This window comes from Dasypus novemcinctus, chromosome 10, assembly GCF_030445035.2.
Source record: "Dasypus novemcinctus isolate mDasNov1 chromosome 10, mDasNov1.1.hap2, whole genome shotgun sequence".
Lineage (NCBI taxonomy): Eukaryota > Metazoa > Chordata > Mammalia > Cingulata > Dasypodidae > Dasypus > Dasypus novemcinctus.
In genome coordinates this window covers 45,127,635-45,146,856 of record NC_080682.1, presented here as the reverse complement: position 1 = coordinate 45,146,856, position 19,222 = coordinate 45,127,635, and the positions used below count along the sequence as shown (strand labels likewise).

The following is a 19,222-nucleotide window of genomic DNA, read 5'->3' as shown; positions in this document are numbered from 1 at the left end:
ACAGATAGTAAGTAGTAGAGTGAGACCTTGTTCTATGTGATTCTAAAGCTTATGCTAGATGGTTTTTCCTTCATCTATGGGCAAGTTCCCCTTTTTATGAGGGAATCTGGTGATGGATAAAGGACAAGGTGCAGGAGAATCATATTGAAGGAACTGGAAGAGTGGTTACTTGTGAGGGAGGAAGGGGACTGTGTATGGGATGGACACATAGGTTTCTGGGTAGGTGGCAAAGTTCTTGTTCTTGAACTTTTGTGATGGTTGCATAGGTGTTGGCCTTAGAACAAGCCATTAAAGCCACATATTTGTGTGATTTTCTGATTCTGTACTTCATTTGAAATAAAACTACTTTTAAAGAGGGGTGGGTAGGCAACAATACGTAGTGTCTACTGGAGTTATTTAACCAAATTCCTCAGGGACTGTCTGCCTAAGGAGATGACCTTTAGGTTGTAACTTGAAGAAAGAGTGAAAATTAACCAAGTGAAGGTGAAGGGAAAGGAAGACAGCAATCCAGGCAAAGGGAATTTCATGTGCAAAGGTGAGCAAGAATGTGGTGCTTAAAGAAATCTTTTTTTTTTAACAACTTTATTTCAATTTCACAAAAATAAAAGAGCAGAAAAAGGTAATTCAACAAGTTATAGAAATATTACTCCTAAAAAGTTCTTTTTCAGACACTTTTATCTCCTCTAATTCCAGCTGCTAACTCATTTGTCCCTCTAGTGTTCAGAACTTAAAGAAGTCTTATGTGGCAGGAGTGGGTAAAAGGAGAGTGGCAAGAGATTCAGCTAGAAAGGTGGGCGCACCCAGACTGTGGGTGCTTTGTATGCCATGTTTAAGATTTGGGACTCTATCCTAAGACAGCAGGGGGCCCACTGCCTGTCTGATTCTAAGGGACAGGCATTTTTAAAAGAGCACTCTGGTTCCAGTGTAGAGTATGGACTAAAGGGAGACAAGAGTAGATGCAAGAAGGTCAGGAGCTGTCACAGTCTAGATATAATCTAAGCCTGAGCCATTGCTGGTGGCAGTGGAGAATAGAAAGATATGAACAGATTTAAGAACTATTCGAGGGGAGCGGATATGGCTCAAGTGGTTGAGCTCCTGCTTCCCACGTACAGGGTTCCAGGTTTGATCCTCCTAAATCAGGTTTGGTACCTCCTAAAAACAAACAACAAACAAATGAAAAAACCAACTCTCACTGGAAGCCGATGTAGCTTGGTGGTTGAGCTCCTGCTTCCCATATACAAAGTCCTAGGTTCAATCCCTGGTACCATCTTAAAAAAAAACAAAAACAAATCCTATTTGGGTATTAGCCTTGATAGGATGAGAATCAGGGTGATGGCCAGGTTTTTGGCTTGGGCAATGGAGGGGTGAGTTTGAAGAAGAGAGAGTATTATTTTTGATGTACCTGAAAGGCAGACAGTAGAGCTTTTAAGCAGCAATTGGATGGAACCATTTGGGAGTCTAGGAGAATGATCTGGCCTGGAGCAACAGACATGATGATTGTCTACAAATCGATCGTATTGGGAGCCATGGGATTGGGTGAGATCTCCTAGGAACACAGCTGAGCAAATGACTCGGGACAGAACCCTGGGATGCCAATATTTAAGAGGTAGGTAGAGGAGGAAGAATGGGCAAAAGACCAAGACTAGCCAGCCAGGATGGAGGCCACCAGGAGCATGTGTCACAGAGGCCAAAGGAATTGAAAGTATAGAGCCAACAGTGACCAGCAGGCAAAGTGCTACTGAGAGGTCTAGAAATTCAAGGACACAAAATGCCTACAGGATCTCGTGGCTTGGAAGTCACAAGAGACTTTGGCGGAAGTCACCTTGATGGAGTGAAGGTAGAAGCCAGACTGGAGTGGGCTAGAAAGTGGAGGAGAGGGACAGGGAAATGACAGTGGTTGACTGTCAAGGAAGAAGAAAGGACCCATTGAGGTATAGAGGCCCCTGGGTTATTAGACATTCTTTGTTTTTGTTTTGTTTTGTTTTTGAAGTGGAGAAATGAAATAATATTTTCAGTGTTCTTGGAATGGAAACTAGAGAGGGAGAGGTTGAAGATGCAAGACAGATAAGGAAGAAAGGAGGACCCCAGAGCCAGATGAAGGTTTTGACCATGGACAGGGTTGCAGGAGGGAAGGAAGAAAAGGGGTGGATGTGGATGCAGGTAAGCGTGTGGATTTGGTGACTGAAAGTTGAAGTGTTTCCCACCTGATAATTATAATAAGGGAGCAAGGTCATCTGCCGAAGGGTATTAGGGATGGATGGAGGTTTGAGAAGGGTGTAAAGTTTGTGAAATTGTCATCATGGAGAGGAGAGGGTGCTAGGAGTTAAGAAAGAGAAAATAGTTATTAGATATAGTGGAAAGAGACTGGAATCTGGGGTCAGAAGGCTAAGTCACCCCAGCACTGTTCCTTACCATCTTTGTAACCCCAGGAGAGTCATGTAACCCTTTGAACTTAGTTTTCTCATTTTCAAAAAGCAGAATGATAAATGCTGCCTCAGAGGATTGTCATGATCAAATGAGAGAACGCATGCAGCATGGTGAGTTAGCAAAGCACTGTGCCAGCAGCAATTAATGATAAAAGCAAGACCAGTAATATTGTATGACAAATGGTCCCAGAAATGACATTGTTAGACCCAAGGAATGGGTTGAGAGTTCCCTCCTTTCCCAGCTGCTGTTGAGCAATGATGACAAGTCCCTCAGTGACCTTGATGCAGTAGCAACCTCAACAGACCTACCAGGTCCCTTAGAGCAGGGACTAAGGTAGGGATATTTATTTTCTGAAAAGTGGAAGCCTTTTTCCTTTCTTCTCCTTAATTATAGAGTTTGTTCAGCACTTTGAGAATTCTTTCACATCTGCCATTTTATTTTGCCCCCAGAGGTGAGAAATTTTGTTCTCATTTAATAGATAAGTAACTGAGAGACAAAATCACTTGCTCAAGATCCTACCATAAGTTAAATAGAAAAGGCAAGACAAGAACGTGGGCCTCAACATTTGGACTGGTGGTGTTTCCCTTGCAAATTCTGCTTATATGAAGTCAGGGAATGAACCCAGCATTCAAATCCTGGCGCCATGGTTTTCTGTTCTGTGGCCTTAGGCAGATTACTTAAGTACCTAGCACTTCAATCTTCCTTCTCCTCTGTAACTTCAGGGTAATGATATTTACCTTGTTGGCTTAATATGAGGCTTAAATTAAGATAAGATAATATATTTGGAAGGCCTAGTATGGTCTCTGGCACAGAGCACAGTGAGACTCCCCTTTTGGGTAAGACTGGCTTTCTAGGAAGACAAATAGCTGACTGCCTGCATCTTCTGCCAAAAGCCTTTCTCCTAGCATGTGGCCATGGAGTATAAAATTCAACCACTAGGGGAAGCGGCTGTGACTCAATCAGTTGGGCTCCCGTCTACCATATGGGAGGCCCTGGGTTCACGTTCTGGGAGAGCTGCCGGCCCACCAGCACCACAAAGAGCCGACTCAGCAAGGTGACGCAACAAAAAGGGAGACAGGCAAAAATGCAGAGGAGCATGCAGCGAATGGACACAGAGAGTAGACAGCAAGCAAGCTACAAGGGGTGGGGGGTGGAAATAAATAAAAATAAATACAGACACAGAAGAATGCACAGCAAATGAACACAGCAGACAGCAAGCAAAAAGCCGCAAGGGGAGGCAATAAAAAAAAAATTTCCACTAGAAGTTAGTTCCTTTGAGTCAAGAATTATATCTTAAAACAGTTACCAAGGATCAAAGTGTCCTGTGAGTCCAGTTATCAGTGATTGACACCTTGGTATGAATTAGCATAAGATACATGAATTGGAAAGGGATATCCTAACACAGGAGTTACATGCAGGAGGGGAGCAAGAGGAGTTGGGGGTCCTGGACCTGTTTCAGAAAGCCCATCTGGAAGGGCTATGAGAAGCACTTGGTTTCTGAAGGAGTATAGGCAGGGAGTGCCAGTAGGGAAGATGGTGGAAGAAATGGGAAAGGGAGGCTTAGAAGAAAAACATTGCCCACTTCTGTGAGCTTGGGGCCAGCCCTGGTTTGGGAGTCAAGCCAGGAGGCCAACAAGCTTTGTCTAGGCTTTCCCTTTCTTCACCTTCTCTGTCCGCTGCAGGCCTGGGTTGCCAACTATGAGAGACCCCGAATGAATGCCAACTCCCTGCTGGCCAGTCCCACGGGCCTCAGCCCCTATCTGCGTTTTGGGTGCCTCTCCTGCCGCCTCTTCTACTACCGTTTGTGGGACCTATATAGAAAGGTGAGGATAAGCAGCACTCCCCACCCCCACTTGCAGGTAGGCCAGGGCCTTCTGGGCCACTTGGTCACCCTGAAAAAGGCCCTTCTCTTTCTCTCTGGGGGTGGGGGTAGGGGCTGGGATGTGGATTCTGGAGGTGCTTAAGTGTGTGTACAGTCCAGAGAAGGTGGGGGAGAGTCCATATCCAAGAGGTAGCAGAACAGAGCACAAACCAAAACACTGATCTAAATAAAATCCAGATTATTGTGTAGAGCAGGATGGCAGAAAAGCAGTCCTTTTCAGGTGTGACCCTTGAGGTGGCAGACCCTCTGGCAGCAGGTGGATGGGAGCAAGGTACCCAGGGTGGGAAGAAGGAAGGGTGAGTCTGGAGCCAGAATTACACTGAAGAGCACAGCTGCCCTCTATGGAGCATTTAAAAGGGCAGTCCAAAAGCAGCATTGCCTATCAGTGATGGAGGAAATGGCCCAGAGGGCTGCCTACAGGACAGTACAAGAGTACTGTGTAATGCAACCCAACAGGAGAGAGGACAACATAGCCAGCTGTCCAGATCCAACAGGTCATCCTTATTCTACATTTTTAAGTGTTATTTTCCCATCCTTGCCAATCACAGAATTTTGTGGCATAGGGTGGCTTCCCCAGTTTGGTGGATAGTCTTGTGATTTTAGTAAAATCATTATTTGCTTGGAGGTCCAATCTCTTAATTCCCTTTTTGCCCTAGATTCAGGCTGTCGCATATAACTTATTTAACCCAAATTTAGACTGAATTTTGTGTATGTGCCAATGGGAAAATTCCCTTTGACTTTCTAGAAAGTGGAGCCAAGCACGGTACCTTGAGGACTAGGATCATGGCCTAGACTTTGATTCCTAATGCAGAGGCCTGCAGTGATATCCCTTCCACGGCCTCACTTTCCACAGCCAACTTATTGATCAGTCGCTGGGCCATTGGGAGCGAGGGCTTTATGTCTGCAGACACACTGTGTGCTTCTTCCAGGAGATAGTACTTCCATATTCATGGGGTTTGGAGCCACCACAGAGCCACCAAGTTTGTGGTGGCTCCAGTTCCTCTGTGGGAGAGATCCGAGTATTATGGTGCTGAGAATTGGACAAATGTCTGCATCCACATGCTGCCCCCACCCCTCAGGTGAAGCGGAACAGCACGCCCCCCCTCTCCCTGTTTGGGCAACTCCTGTGGCGAGAGTTCTTCTACACGGCAGCCACCAACAACCCCAGGTTTGACCGCATGGAGGGAAACCCCATCTGCATCCAGATCCCCTGGGACCGCAACCCTGAGGCCCTGGCCAAGTGGGCCGAGGGCAAGACGGGCTTCCCTTGGATTGACGCCATCATGACCCAGCTGAGGCAGGAGGGCTGGATCCACCACCTGGCCCGGCACGCTGTGGCCTGCTTCCTCACCCGCGGGGACCTCTGGGTCAGCTGGGAGAGCGGGGTCCGGGTGAGTGCTCTCTCAGCAGGGAGCTGGCCTGTGCCCTCTGGGCAGTCCCAGCAAAGTCAGCCCCCTTCGGGGCCAGGGGCTGGGGTGGGATTCCTGGGTCCAGGAGATCCCCTCCAAGTCCTAGTGGGCTTGCCCTCGGCAAAAGGACTTGGGCTCTCTTCTCCATGGGGGACTGTCATTACTTGGGAAGAATCATAGCACTAGGTCTCCAAGGAGACTGATTCTTCCACCCTCCCCTCTCCTAGGTATTTGATGAGCTGCTCCTGGATGCAGACTTCAGTGTGAATGCGGGCAGCTGGATGTGGCTGTCTTGCAGTGCTTTTTTCCAGCAGTTCTTCCACTGCTACTGCCCTGTGGGCTTTGGCCGCCGCACAGACCCCAGCGGAGACTACATCAGGTGAGAGTGCAGACTGGACGTTGGCTCCTTCTAGGATAGCATCCCATTGGCTCTTTGAAGGAGGGCCCAGGTGTGCTGACTGGCCATCTTATGTGTGTGTTTCAGACGATACCTGCCCAAATTGAAAGGATTCCCCTCTCGCTACATCTATGAGCCCTGGAATGCCCCAGAGTCGATTCAGAAGGCAGCCAAGTGTATCATTGGCGTGGACTACCCACGGCCCATTGTCAACCATGCAGAGACCAGCCGGCTCAACATTGAGCGGATGAAGCAGATTTACCAGCAGCTCTCCCGCTACCGGGGACTCTGTAAGGAGCCACTACCCTTGCCCCCATCCCCTAGCTCACTGAAGGGAAGGACAGTACCTGTGGGCTCAGAGAGTGATAGATGGGGATTTCCAGATACTTCCAGAGTGCTGTCTCCCAGGCTAGTTAGTTAATTTGACTTCCCAGGGCCCAGGACCCTGCAGTCTGGGGCTGGACTGGGCCTTCCTGAGTAGTTGTGGGGCAATGGGAAGGGTTGGAATGGTCCAACTGGCATGGTCCAGACCTCCCCTCTTATTGTTCCTGTTGGCTGGCATTCTGATTACTCCCCTGCCTCTCTTCCAGGTCTGCTGGCATCTGTCCCCTCCTGTGTGGAAGACCTCAGCAACCCTGTGGCAGAGCACAGCTCCAGCCAGCCTGGGAGCATGAGCAGTACAGGTGAGTGGCAGCTAGCTTCCCTGTGGCCCATGCTTATCCTGAGGGCACAGCAGAAGTACCACTGCTTCAGTCAGTCAGGGTGAGGCGAGAAGCCAGAACAGGTCCTTGTCCTGATGCAGCTTATTTTCCACCTAGGGGAGACAGATGGAAAAGGAACCAGGTAGGATCAGTTCAGATAGCAAGGCTTTGGGGAAAATCAAATCAAGTGGCTTGATAGATAGTGCCTGAGTAGGGGGGTTACCTGGGTTACTTGTCTCTAGTCACAGACTCCTCTCTGTGCAGAGACCCAGGTGTACTAAGCAGGAGCCAGCCTTTCCTGTGTCTGGGGAAGAGCATTCCAGGGAATAGCCAGGAAAGGCCCAGAGACAGGCACTAGCTTAGCCCATTAAAAAAAGTGAAAGGAGGCCAGTGTGGTTGGAATGCCTAAAGGAGAAGCTGGGATAGGATGAGATGGAGGCAGGAGGATGGTGGCGTGCTCCAGGTCCACAGGGCGGGTTAGGATTCTATCATCAGTGCGCTGAGGACGCATTGAAGGGTGACCACAGGGAGGGGGCTTGAGCCGATTGGTATTTTAAGAGTTTACTCTGCCTGTTGTGTGGAGAGTGGACAGTGTGGGCAAGAGTGAGAACACGGAAACTGGAAAAAAGGTCACTGCAGTTGTCCGAGCAAGAGGTGGCAGCAGGGACCAGGGAGGTGGGAGGAAAGAGAGTAGAGAGAGATGCTGCTGCCTTCTCATCCTTCCAGTTTTGGAATGGAGATCAGTAACACAAGACTGGCGAGAATTCCAGGGGTTTTTCTTGTTTGCCCAGCCAGGCTGGCTGCATGGATCAGGGCCCTGCTCATTCCTGCTCTGGGAACCATTCTCAGGGGTGCAGAGGGAATGCCTTACCTTCAGAGCCAGGACAGCAGACAATCCAAGTCAGTCTCTGGCCTGGAGCCCCTGGAATTTGGAGCTATCTTTGGACATTTCCAGGCAAGATCACTGCTGAAAGGAAGGCCGAGGGGCAGGTCTGAGGAGCAACATGCTGGCATTCCATCAGTGAGCAGGTTCCCTGTCCCCTAAAGAGCTGCCACGTCACTATTTAGGGTCATCTTGTCTGTATGCAGTCTGTGTGACACTGTGACATGCTTCCTTCCAGGCCCAAGACCACTACCCAGTGGCCCAGCATCCCCCAAACGCAAGCTGGAAGCAGCTGAGGAACCACCTGGTGAAGAACTCAGCAAACGGGCCAGGGTGGCAGAGTTGCCGAGCAAGGATGCCTGAGAGTGAGTGACAGCAGTTGAATGGTTTGTCAGATCTCAGTTCAAAAAATTCTACTATTCTGACTTCTATACCTTCTTCCTCCCTACCTCCCTCTCTTATTTATTTATTTATTTAGAAAAGTTAAAAGTAGAGATCCCTTTTCTTTCTTTGCCAGCTAAGGAGAAAATAATTGCAGTGGGGGCCACTTTGTAACCTATCAAATCCAAGAGAAATAGAGCAGAGACGGGATATGAGTGTGGGAGACACAGCCCCATGGCAGGGGCCCCTGCTCTCTCCCCAGCAGGCTGTGTTCTATAGGCAGCCCAGCAGAGGGCAACACTTGCCCTTTAGAAAAAGGGACCTGAGGTCGCTCCTTCAACCCAGTCCCATCTAGAGGGTTTTTAAATTCTGCGGCACTAAGAACCAGTAAACCCAGTCTCCCTATTGTCTTTGCCTTTTTTAGCCATCCCTCCATTATTTTCTTGACTTGGGCTCTGCATGTCTCTGTCAGCTCTCATTTTTCTTAGAAACCTTCTATACATCACAAAAATTGGCTTTGCTTTCCCCAAAGAAGGGCCTTTTATGCCTTTCTGGAGAAATGCAAATTACTCTACACTTTGAGTCATCATCTCAAGCTGTTCCTATGTGTCATATCTGCATCATTAGATTGGAGGGTGATTTTTCCCAGTGGAACTGATTGATTCTTTTTTTTTTTTTGCCTCCAAATCTTCTCACTTCAGGGCCAGGGCAAGGGCCATCTTTGTTGGGTGTCTAAACTTGTGCGCTCAGTAACCTTGTGAATGTTTGATGCTGGTGGCCTTTACTAAGCTCTTTGTCATGCACCTTGCTGACAAAGAGATTTGTGCTCTTTTGTTCTTAAAAGCACCAGCATCTACTGTCTTAGTTATCTCTTTGCTCTGCGATACTGAGCAAGTGTCATTCTCTGTTACAAATCTGGAATTTGCCAGGCTGATACTCTTGATTTTCAAAAAAGAAAACCAATGAACAGATAGGTTAAATGCCTGGGTCAAGGTTGCTCAGTAAACTAATGGCATCAATTTAACATGAAATTGTTGCCAGTAGGAGGACTGGGCAGCATCGGACATATAAAATGTGATATGATGCCCAGCCACAAGGATTTAACAGTCCAATTAGAAAAAGAAAACAAATGACATATTCTTAGACAAATGATGCACATTCTACAAACATCTCAGAAGACGGCTCTTGATGGACAGGAATGATCATGGAGTGCATTTACAGTCGAGGCCCTAGAGATGAGTTGGATTTGGGCAGTGAGGAGAGGAGGAGGGCATTTCAAACAAGGAAAACAGCATAAGTGCTAGGTGATCTTGTACAAATTACTTACTTGCCATGAGACTCAGGTTCCCCATCAATAAATTAGGTTGTTGTTGAAAAGATAAATGATTAACATATTAGGAATATGTGGGACTGTTAGTAATAGAAAACCTGACTACTTGTGGCTTAAGCAAATAGGGGTTTGGTTTTATTACATAACAAGCAGCCCAGAGGCAGGTGTTGCTGATTCGGGTTGGGTGCCTCAACAATGTCAGAGCCAGTTTTTCTGAGATTTTCTTGAGACCTTTTCTTCATGGTCTCAAAGTGGATGCTATAGCTTCAGCCATCAATTCCTCATTAAAATAAAGATTGGGGCACGGTAGAGGTTGCAGTTTTATATTACAAGAGTTGTCAAGGGGGTCCTCTTTTCCCTTTTATCAATAAAATAAAAGCTTTCCCAGAACATCCATCCCCCAGCCTTTCACTTGGGTCTCATTAGCCAGAACTGAGTCACAAAGCCACCCTCAAGGTAGGAAGTGGGGACAGGATTGTTGGGATTGGTTTAGACTAGTTTTATGACTTTAGCAGGAGTCAGAATCCCCTAGAAGATTTAAGCCACAGGTTGCTGGCTTCACCCCAGAATTTCTGATTTAGTGGGCCTGGGGTGGGGCCTGAGAATTTTCATTTCTAACAGGAGCTGCTGATGGTACTGGTCCAAGGACAACACATTGAGAATCACTGACATAGACCAATCACGATCTGTTGTTTTGGCCAAGGCCATGGCCCTGAAACAAAAGTGAGGTTCTAGGAAGTGTGGATACTGGTAAACAGCTAACAGTGTCTGCATAATATGCCTGGCTCATAATTAAGTACTCAGTGAATGGCAGCTATTATTAGTACAAATTGTTATATTTACTATTTAAAAAGGTTACAGTTGGGTCCCATCATGGAGGATCTTAAATGTCAGACTTGTGAGTCCCTTGGTGTATTCATTGGGAACTAAGGAGAATTTTGAAAGAGGAAAATGATGTAATCAAATGCACAGGTATTGGGCTGGAACCAGGAGAGGAAATGTGAGGGGTTGGGGCGACTAAGAGGCTATAACAGCACCTCCAAAGCAAAGACATTATAAGGGTGCAGAGATAAGTGCCTGTTCCTTGTCCTGTAGTCTAGATTGTCCCTCAGCCTATTGAGATTTTAAGGGTTGAATCTCAGTGGTTTACTATGCCCTTAACCCATGTTTATTTGGATAGTTAGGCCAGTTTAAGCTGTCAAGGTTGGTAGTGGGAGCCAAGATGTCAAAGGACTTGGGCAGGTACATGGCTTTCCTCTGAGAAAGACTGGGGAAGGACAGCGTGTTCTTTGGAAACCCTAAGAGCAAAGAATACCGTTGTGTTTCACTGTGTGCTGGTGGTAGCCTCTGGACCTAAAGATGTTTAGGATTGTCCCAAGTATGTCATGGAGCTGTGTAAACATGACAGCTTCCTGCTGAACTGAGGTGGGTACATCAGACCAAAGAAAGACTCAGGCAAGTCCAACTTGGGGAGTGATGAATATTTACTTAGGGGGGCTTGCATGGGGTCCTCATCCTCAGCGGTAGGAGGAGAGACAGCATTTTCTGAGCTTGATTGTCTATGCTAACCACAAAATGAGAGGGGTCTTTTACGGAGTATGTCATGTGCAGATGGAGAAGGCATGTGAGGAGTAGCAGGACTTCTAGGGAATGCAGCATTATAAGATTTACTGATCAGTCGCCAGTTCACAGAAATGCTGCTGCAATTTGGGGAGGGGGAAAGAGCAAGAAGAGTGGGGGAGGGGACAGGGAAAATGCAAAGGCATATATGCTACAAGCATTCTCATCTAATCGAATTGGCATTTTTGGAAGATTAACCAGGCATTGGGCTGGGGCCTGGACATCTTGCCCTCTCCATTGAGCACAGTAGAGAAAGAAATTGGGGAAAGAAAAGAAAAAGCCATGTTTTAAAAGTCTTAGAATAAGCAAAATGCACCATGCAGCTGAAATCTGATTATCTTGCACATGCTTCCCAGGGCATTTTTGATTGTGTTGATGTTATTTCTTTCAGAGCTAGCACTCTGAACTGAATAGACCATAAAGCTGTAGCTTTGTGGCCTAAGTTGATAGAACATTATGTTGTGAGGCAGAAAACCTGCCCCCTCCCCCCTCATTTTTTAGTTATGACACTTTGGGCAGGATATTTAGCCTTCCTGAAATGCTTTAGGTCTAAAGTATGAATAATTGTTTACCAGCCTGAAGGCTCCATCCTAGACCTTTGAGGTCCCATTTAGCTCTGAACTCTGTAGTTTTATGATTGTCCTATTTCTAATGCCTCAGGGTAGATAGTCATTTACAATTTACAATTTAAACTGATCTGATAGAAAAACATGTCCTGACATCAGTAGGTTCCATGCTTACCTTAAATCCACATTAGCTGTGTATTCTGCATTTAATTTTGTTTTGCAGTGTTCACTAAACTGGAAAACAAGCCAGGCCCCCAAATGGCAATCATTTCAGCTGGTTTCCCATAATCCCCAAAGCTACTGTCTGCTCAGGATTCCATTATCCTCGAATTGTTTACAGAATTTTCTCATTGGTCCAGTTGTATTACCATCCAGGGAACAGCTCACATGTTCCATTTGCCTTCCACTGGCACACGGTCATCAGTGGCAAGGAGCCCCACTGAATACGAACGTCATGGCCAGGTATCACCTCTTCTTCCCCCTGCCTTCACATCACCTGAGCTTTGTTAGTCATGGGGCTTCATTAAGTAAAACCTGATTTCTGGAATCTCCTCAATATACTTTTGACATTTATTTAGTTGTGCACTTTCTCATTAGCTGAAATGAAGGATGTGAAAGGAGGCACTGGGCAATGTGTAAAATGCTACACAGTTACAAGAGTGGAAGGCAGCGTGGCATTTGGAAAAGAGCCTAGGCTATGCTCCTACCATTGTCTGAATCCCAGTCTCAATTCCTAATCTGAAAATGAGGAAGTTGGGGATCAGTCTTCATCCCCTAGCCCATTCCTGGCGCTCGAGAGTTGGTTGTTGAATGACTAATGTCCCCTCCACTTTTTTATGATTTATATGGTACAAGAAGGGTTAGGGTGTGGTTAACTAAGGAATTAGATTGAGCTAAGAGCTTCAGCTTTGAGCCCTATCTGCCCTTAACTTGGGAGCTGGCACCAAACCTTGTTCAAATCTTGGGCACTGTGCCTTTTCCAATATGGTAGGGAGAGGAAAAACATTTTAGATCTGATTACAGTCTCCAAACAAAGTTCCCTCTATGTCATCAGCTGTTGTCCTACCCTCTTGTGTGCACACATATACACTCTCCCCGCTGGGCTAGGTTTCAGTAGGAAGGGAGGACTTACATCTAATGGCTAGGATGGGGTGTGAGGGCAGAGGTGGCCAGCAGGCCAGCCCACCTAATATGGGGTCATAGTGGGAGGCTGTCATTAACTTATAATTTTTTTCCAGCTGCTTTTGTGTTTCTTGTATTAATGACAGCTTGAAAGAATTAGACAACCAAGAGATTGATTTTTCAGTGCATGTTTTATGAGTTGATTTTTCCCTTCGTGCCTCTCCCCAGGCCAGTCTTCCCATTCCTTTAGTGCTGCTGTCATCACTTTCTTGCAAGACCTCATTTGATTTCCCTAACTCCCCTTTTCTGAAGACTTAAGCCCTAGCTTGAGAACCAGAGCACAGGATCTGGTTATCTGCTGATTAAGCAGGTTGAGTAGTTAAACAGGTCTTTGTCCAACTTTTTAGACTGGGACTTGCTGGTTCCTCTAAACCTTAGTTTTCTTTTTTTGTTTCTTTGTTTGTTTTTATTTTTAGGAGGTACCAGGGATTGATTGAACCTGGGACCTCTGCATGGGAAACAAGTGCTCAAACCACTGAGTTATACCTGCTCCCTAAGCCTTGGTTTTCTGCATTGAGGAAACCATCAACTCACTATAGAGGCTTTGCATCACCAGGGCTCATCTGAGGCCAGGACATCACCACCTGCCTTGATGAGCCTGGCCCACAACAAAATCATGCCTAAGTCAGCATAGGCATGAGTTGTTCTTATGTCCACTTTCACGCACCTCATCACTCTTACCTTCTAATCTTCGGCATTGATTTTTTTTTTTCCCCCCACGATCTCTTTTTTTTTTTAATGTTACATTAAAAAATATAAGAAGTTCCCATATATCCCCCACCCCCCCTCACTCCACTCGTCCCACATCAACAACCCCCACCACCACCGTAGCACACTCATTGCACTTGGTGAACACACCCTGGAGCACTGCCGTGGATAACAGTCCACCTTGTAGTTTACACTCTCCCCCAGTCTACCCAGTGGATGATGGCAGGATATATAATATCCAGCATCTGTCCCTGCAGTATCATTCAGGACAACTCAAAGTCCCGAAAATGCCCCTACATCACATCTCTTCTTCCTTCTCCCTGTCCCCAGAAACTACTGTGGCCACTTTCTCCACATCAATGCTACAATTTCTTCCATTACTAGTCATAATAGTTCCATAGTAGAATATCAGTAAGTCCACTCTAATCCATGTTTTATTCCTCCATCCTGTGGACCCTGGAATGGTGATGTCCACTCCATCTCTGTATCTAGATGGGTCTTAGATTCCACATATATGATGGATGCAATTCTCCTGCTTGCAATTGTAGGCACTCCCGGTTCCCTGGTATGGTGGTTGACCATTTTCACCTCCCTGTTAGCTGGCCTGGGTAAGTCCAATGAACCAGAGGGTAGGAGTTGCAAGTCTGCTGAGGCTCAGGGCCCAGCTGGCACATGGACAGTCCAGAGATTCAATTCTGAGTATACACCAACCCTAGCACCAACCACAGATTCAGTAAAAGTGACAGAAGAGGCATGTGTAGAAAGGTCACATCTGAGTCCAACTCCATCACACTAAGGAATACAAATTCCAAAGTAGGGCCAACTGACATGGCACTGAATTCCAGAGCCATTTGCCATGACCGTAGAACCTGTGGGTCTCCGTAGCCCTCGGGAGAACCAGTACCTGGGGTTGTATCTGCTTTGGCTGTCTCTGGGTCATCATTGATTTTTAAACCCTTTTTGGTTTAACCATGCTTTTGTGAGTTTGATGAAGGGTGGAGTCTCTCCCCAGAAAATTGCATAAGCTCACACACAAACACAAGTGTGCACATGACTTCAGGGTCTTTATGGACTGCCCCTAAGCTTGGACCCTAGAAGTATCCAGGGACCACACTTTAAGAGCCCTTATCCTGTTCTAAGGACGCTTGAAGCACTCTTTTATCTTCTCCCTAACCCCGAAGGTAGAGAAAATATAAAAAATAGAGACACCAAGTAAGGAGGATCTAGGGTGGAAGACTCTCCAATCTGGAATTTTCTGTTTCAGATAAAAGAGTTGTCTTCTCTCTGGCTTAATGACATGAGCTGAAACAGACTTGTGTATGGAACATACACTCACAGTCAGCATTTTTCAAATAAATATATACACACTTTGGTAAAAAGAATATATTTGTGGTAAAAAAATATATATGGTTATGTTATAGTATAAGATTACAGGGGGAAATAGTTGAAAATAATACACATTTTAAAGAACAAAGCACTCAGTACTGATCCATGCCAGTATCTAGGCCTACATTTGCTCTTTATTTTGCCCAGCTTCTACCTAAATTTTTGTCTGGATAAAATCTGCTTCAGCATGTGACCTTAAAAGAATTGCATTGATGGAAGACTGATTTTGAGTTCACGTCTCCAGTGACTTTGACTCTTAAGAGCATTTCTACTTTTCTAACAACATCTTAACTTCCATGTGTGTTGCTGGGATATTAGTCTTTATACTACCAGGTTGAATTCCTTCTTTTCATGTCTTTTGAAGTTCTTACTGGGCAAAACTATAATATAAAAATATGGGTTTTACATTCAGACAGACTTTGGTTTCCTGTCTTGGCTCTGCAACTTATGAATGCTGTAGTCTTGTACAAGTTACTTACTCTCTGAGCTTCAGTTTCCTCATCTATAAATATGGAGGCCGAATCTTCAGCATTAAGTGTCTAGTGCCCACTCCGTAGTAGGCTTAGTAAGTAGTTCTGCTGTTATTCTCTGCCTCACCAACATTTCGACTGTACAAACTCAGTGGTACACTGTGCATCCCTGTAGTCTCACAGACACACTGAACCTGTTTAAATAGGCAACCCAGCATTATGACGGGCTTGCCCTGTCCTCTGTTACCCGGAATTAGGCCATTTTTTCCATCTGCCCCAGATTCAGGATGTTAAAAATCTCCAAAATGAGTCATCCTTGTGTCTCCTCACCCTGATCTTGTAGCACTGTGCCAGGGTTCTCTCATCTATATGTGGAAATTTGCTCACCTGCTGATTCTAAACTCAGTCACTGCCTTTATCTTCAGAATTACTGGTCCCAGCTGGCTTCTCTTCTGACAATTTCCCCCTGCTCCTCCATCTCTGGCAACAGCACTCTGTCTAGATTCAGACACTGCTTTTGTCATATCTGAGCAAGTGTCACCAGAGGTCTCAAGTGAATCTAGTGTAGCCTCCTCGGCTGCCCTCGTCAGGCCTGGAGCAGAGGAGGCCCAGGGGACCTGCAGGGTCCAGTCAGCCCAGTGGCATCCCAGCAGTAGCCTGTTCCCAGGCACCGGGAGCCTGCAGTTCTCTATCCAGGTACTTCTCAGCTCCCAGTCCATGTCCCCAGAGAAGGAGCCAGAAGAGCTTGTGTCCTTGAGCAACTGAGCAGCCTCCTGAATGCTCCTTTTTGCACTTGTTTTTCTCTTCCAGCTGCAGAGCTGCTGCTCCGTGAGCAAAGCCGGGGTGCCAGGGCAGCCACCATGGCAGCAGAGAGCAACCTGTGGACAAAGCTGGTCACCGACAGAGATAGCGAGAACATGTGTGCGTGTGTGCGTGTGCGGAGGAAGGAGTGGTGTGCCTGACTGCGTGTGCGTGCATCTGTTTACACTCGTTTGATTCTGAATGCTGCCTGGGCTGGAGTAGTACCTGTAGCACGCTAAACCTTAAGCACTATTTCCCAGCCTCCAGACACAAGGCTAGAAGTCAGTGCAGTGACTTTCAGCTAAGACATGCCCCTGCCAGCTAACACCTTGTCTGAATGGAGGACAGTGGAGGACCCTTGTGGGTTTTCTGGCACCTGCCCCCCTAGTCCTCCCTCCACACATCAGGCTGAGGAAAAACAGGGCAACATTTTTGGCTCATAAGTATGGGCTTTTAGAGGCAGCCAGAAAGCCCTGCTGAGTTCCTTCCTTCTGACCTGGAGGCTGGGCTGGCTGGAGTGGACCAATGCCACCCAGACTTAGCCACCAAATCTGGCTTCTTATTTTAAAATTTCCTCTGCTGAGTCCTCTAGACCCTTCCTTGGGCATCTGGGACTGACCACCAGTTGTAGACAATGTTGGCCCTGAGCAGTTTCTACTGCCATGTGGATGATTTGCGTTTTGGGGCATAGAGCCTTAGGTTAGGAATAGAATCCCAGCTCTCACTGTTCCTTCACCAGAAGCTCAGAGCCAGCCTTGGGGCTTGTCCAGAAGCTATGGAGGCTCCAGGGTCACAATTGGTCCATTCACCAGGAAAAGACCATGTTTCTGGTGACATCAAGCCCCCTGGCCCCTCTGGCCGCTCTCCAAGGCACCACTGTGCTACTAGTTAGGAGAGCTGAAATCCAGCCAGGGACGCCATTCCAGTCTGTTCTGCAGACTTCTAGGGCCTGCCCTGGGCTGGTCAGCACCCAGGCTGCCATGTCAGATGTACCAATAGCTGGACTTTAAGGAGCCAGGCAGATGGACTTGGATGGGGACCGCCAGGGGCAGTTGGCCGAGGTCCATGTGGAGATCATATCAGCCCACCAACCCTGCCAGAAGCAGCAGATGGGAGGTTTGACCCAGAGAAGCCAAGCCCTGCATTCCAGGAGCGGCCTATGCCTCCCACCTCTCCCTTCCCACTCTCAAAGGCCTGTGTTGAGAAAGTCTTAATGAGAAGGACTATGTGGTCAACTGGAGCAAGTCTTCCTTTCTCCCCTGTGGCCTTTACTTGAGCCACAAAGAGGTGTGTGTGTGTGTGTGTGTGTGTGTGTGTACACAAACGTGTGTGCATAGCCGAGAGACCGAATCCTCTTTGGATTTTTGTCCTCACATGTAACATTAAGCTGGCCTCTAGGCCGTCTCCTCTCTACCTCCCCTGTGACTTTCCTAGTCTCATAGCTGTTAACTCCTTTGGCCCCAGCCCTGTCCCTCACTGTCCTCCGTCCTTGGACCAGAACCCTGGGGCCAGTCCCCTGTCTCCTACAGCTGTCAGGCACATTGACAGCCTTCTTCCTGAGATGTCCTCAGGTTTTCTCAGTGAGAGAGCTGCCTTTAAATTCCAACTGTTGTATGTATGTCACCCTTACTAAAAATGTCCTGTAATTGAAGGTGGGAGAGTGGGGAGCAAGGCACATGTGATATGTGCATTTGGAGCATGGGTTGGATCCTTCTCTGATCCCTCAGCCAACCCACAAGGAAGAAAGAGAATCACTGGCTATTGCTTGAAGGGCAGTGGTGTGCGTGTGGAAGGGCTAGTCTGAGAAACTGAGAATGCCAGAGGGCTTAGGGCCAGAGTCAATATTATTTAACAGCACCTTCAACCATCAGGGTGATTCCCTTGTCCTGCCTATGTATGATGATGGCTCTCTCCCCTAAGGTGAAAGTTGACAGGACCACCTCCTCCTACTTCTCCACCATCCCTGACATGCTGGCCCATCCCCAGGACAACCTTCCAGTGGAGGGGAGCAGTCTACTTCTGGAGCTGGGAGGGGAGGGGTGAGGACAGGGTGCGTCCTCTGCCCTGGATCTCCATGATTGCCTCATGCCTCCCCTCTCCTAGCACAGGTGGCCCTGGTGGCTCCTGCAGAGTGACACTCCAATCCTGATCTAAGGGCCAGCATGGGGAAGAGATGGTCGCAGGCAAAATGCACTTTATACAGAGATTTTTTTTATCGCTGGGAAGGTGTGTTTCTCCCACGGTTTGTTTGTGAATATTCGCTTGTTTTATAAATGTCTGATCTGTCTACACAAAGCTGTGCTGCTGTCAATCTTATGGGAGGTTTGGGGTTTGGGGAGGAAAGGCTGAGCCTGAGTGAGGCCTGAGGCCTGACCACCTTGGTTCTCCTGGGGCCAGTAGCCTCCTCCTCCTCCTGAGTGGGTGAGTGTGTGGGCGGGAGGGGGGTGTCCCAGGGGAGCAACTGGAGCAGAGCTTGGTGGCCAGAGCTGGGGGTCAGTTGGCCAGAAGAATGCAGAGCACTCCAAGCCCAGGATGAGGTTCCAGAGTGCTGTCCTGTGGGCCCCCAGCCTTCAGCCTACGTAAGCCCCACAGGCTAGCAGACCCAGGCAGGGCCCCCTTCAGGCCCTCAGTCCATCCTTAGCCTCAGTAGCATCCACTTGAGCTGCAGCTGTGTGGTGAGGAGGGGATGCCCTGGCTCTGGGCCTGGATGCTTGCTTTCTATCATGCCATCTGGCCAGGAAGTGGCCCCTCCCTATGCATTGTGCATGGGCTTTCCTGCTGGGGGACCCTAACCGTGGACTAAATGAACTGGGAGCTTTTGTAACTCACACCCCAACTGCCTATGGGGAGGGGCTCAGGCAAGGCCCAAGAATATCATGTTCGACCATGCACAGAGTGGGAAAGGGAAAGAAGGGAGGGGCTTGACCCTGGGGCCTGCCTCATTCTTGGCTCTGCTTTTGAGCTCCTGCTGCTCCTCTTCCCACTAGAACCTGGGCCACCCTTCCCTCTTTCCCTCCTGGTTTCTCTCTAATGTGGCTTTGACTTGGCCCCCTGGGCTGAGATTCCTTTGTTCTTTGGC

At 47.6% G+C, this 19,222-nt stretch overlaps 1 protein-coding gene across 4 annotated transcripts in view; it reads left to right on the top strand.

The window, feature by feature from the left end:
* The window catches only part of CRY2 (cryptochrome circadian regulator 2), a 32,787-nt gene extending 14,349 nt beyond the window's left edge, over positions 1-18,438 (top strand). For 2 of the 4 annotated variants that reach the window (XM_058305485.1, XM_058305482.1), the window contains exons 6-12: positions 4,110-4,250; positions 5,389-5,700; positions 5,946-6,097; positions 6,203-6,405; positions 6,706-6,798; positions 7,938-8,064; positions 16,153-18,438. In XM_058305485.1, coding sequence (XP_058161468.1) covers positions 4,110-4,250; positions 5,389-5,700; positions 5,946-6,097; positions 6,203-6,405; positions 6,706-6,798; positions 7,938-8,062 — 1,026 coding nt within the window. In that variant the 3' untranslated portion in view covers positions 8,063-8,064; positions 16,153-18,438. Of the gene's footprint in view, positions 1-4,109; positions 4,251-5,388; positions 5,701-5,945; positions 6,098-6,202; positions 6,406-6,705; positions 6,799-7,937; positions 8,086-16,152 lie in introns of all 4 variants that reach the window. The other 2 variants (XM_058305484.2, XM_058305483.1) reach the window with 1 other exon arrangement.
* The last annotated feature ends 784 nt before the right edge of the window (positions 18,439-19,222 follow it).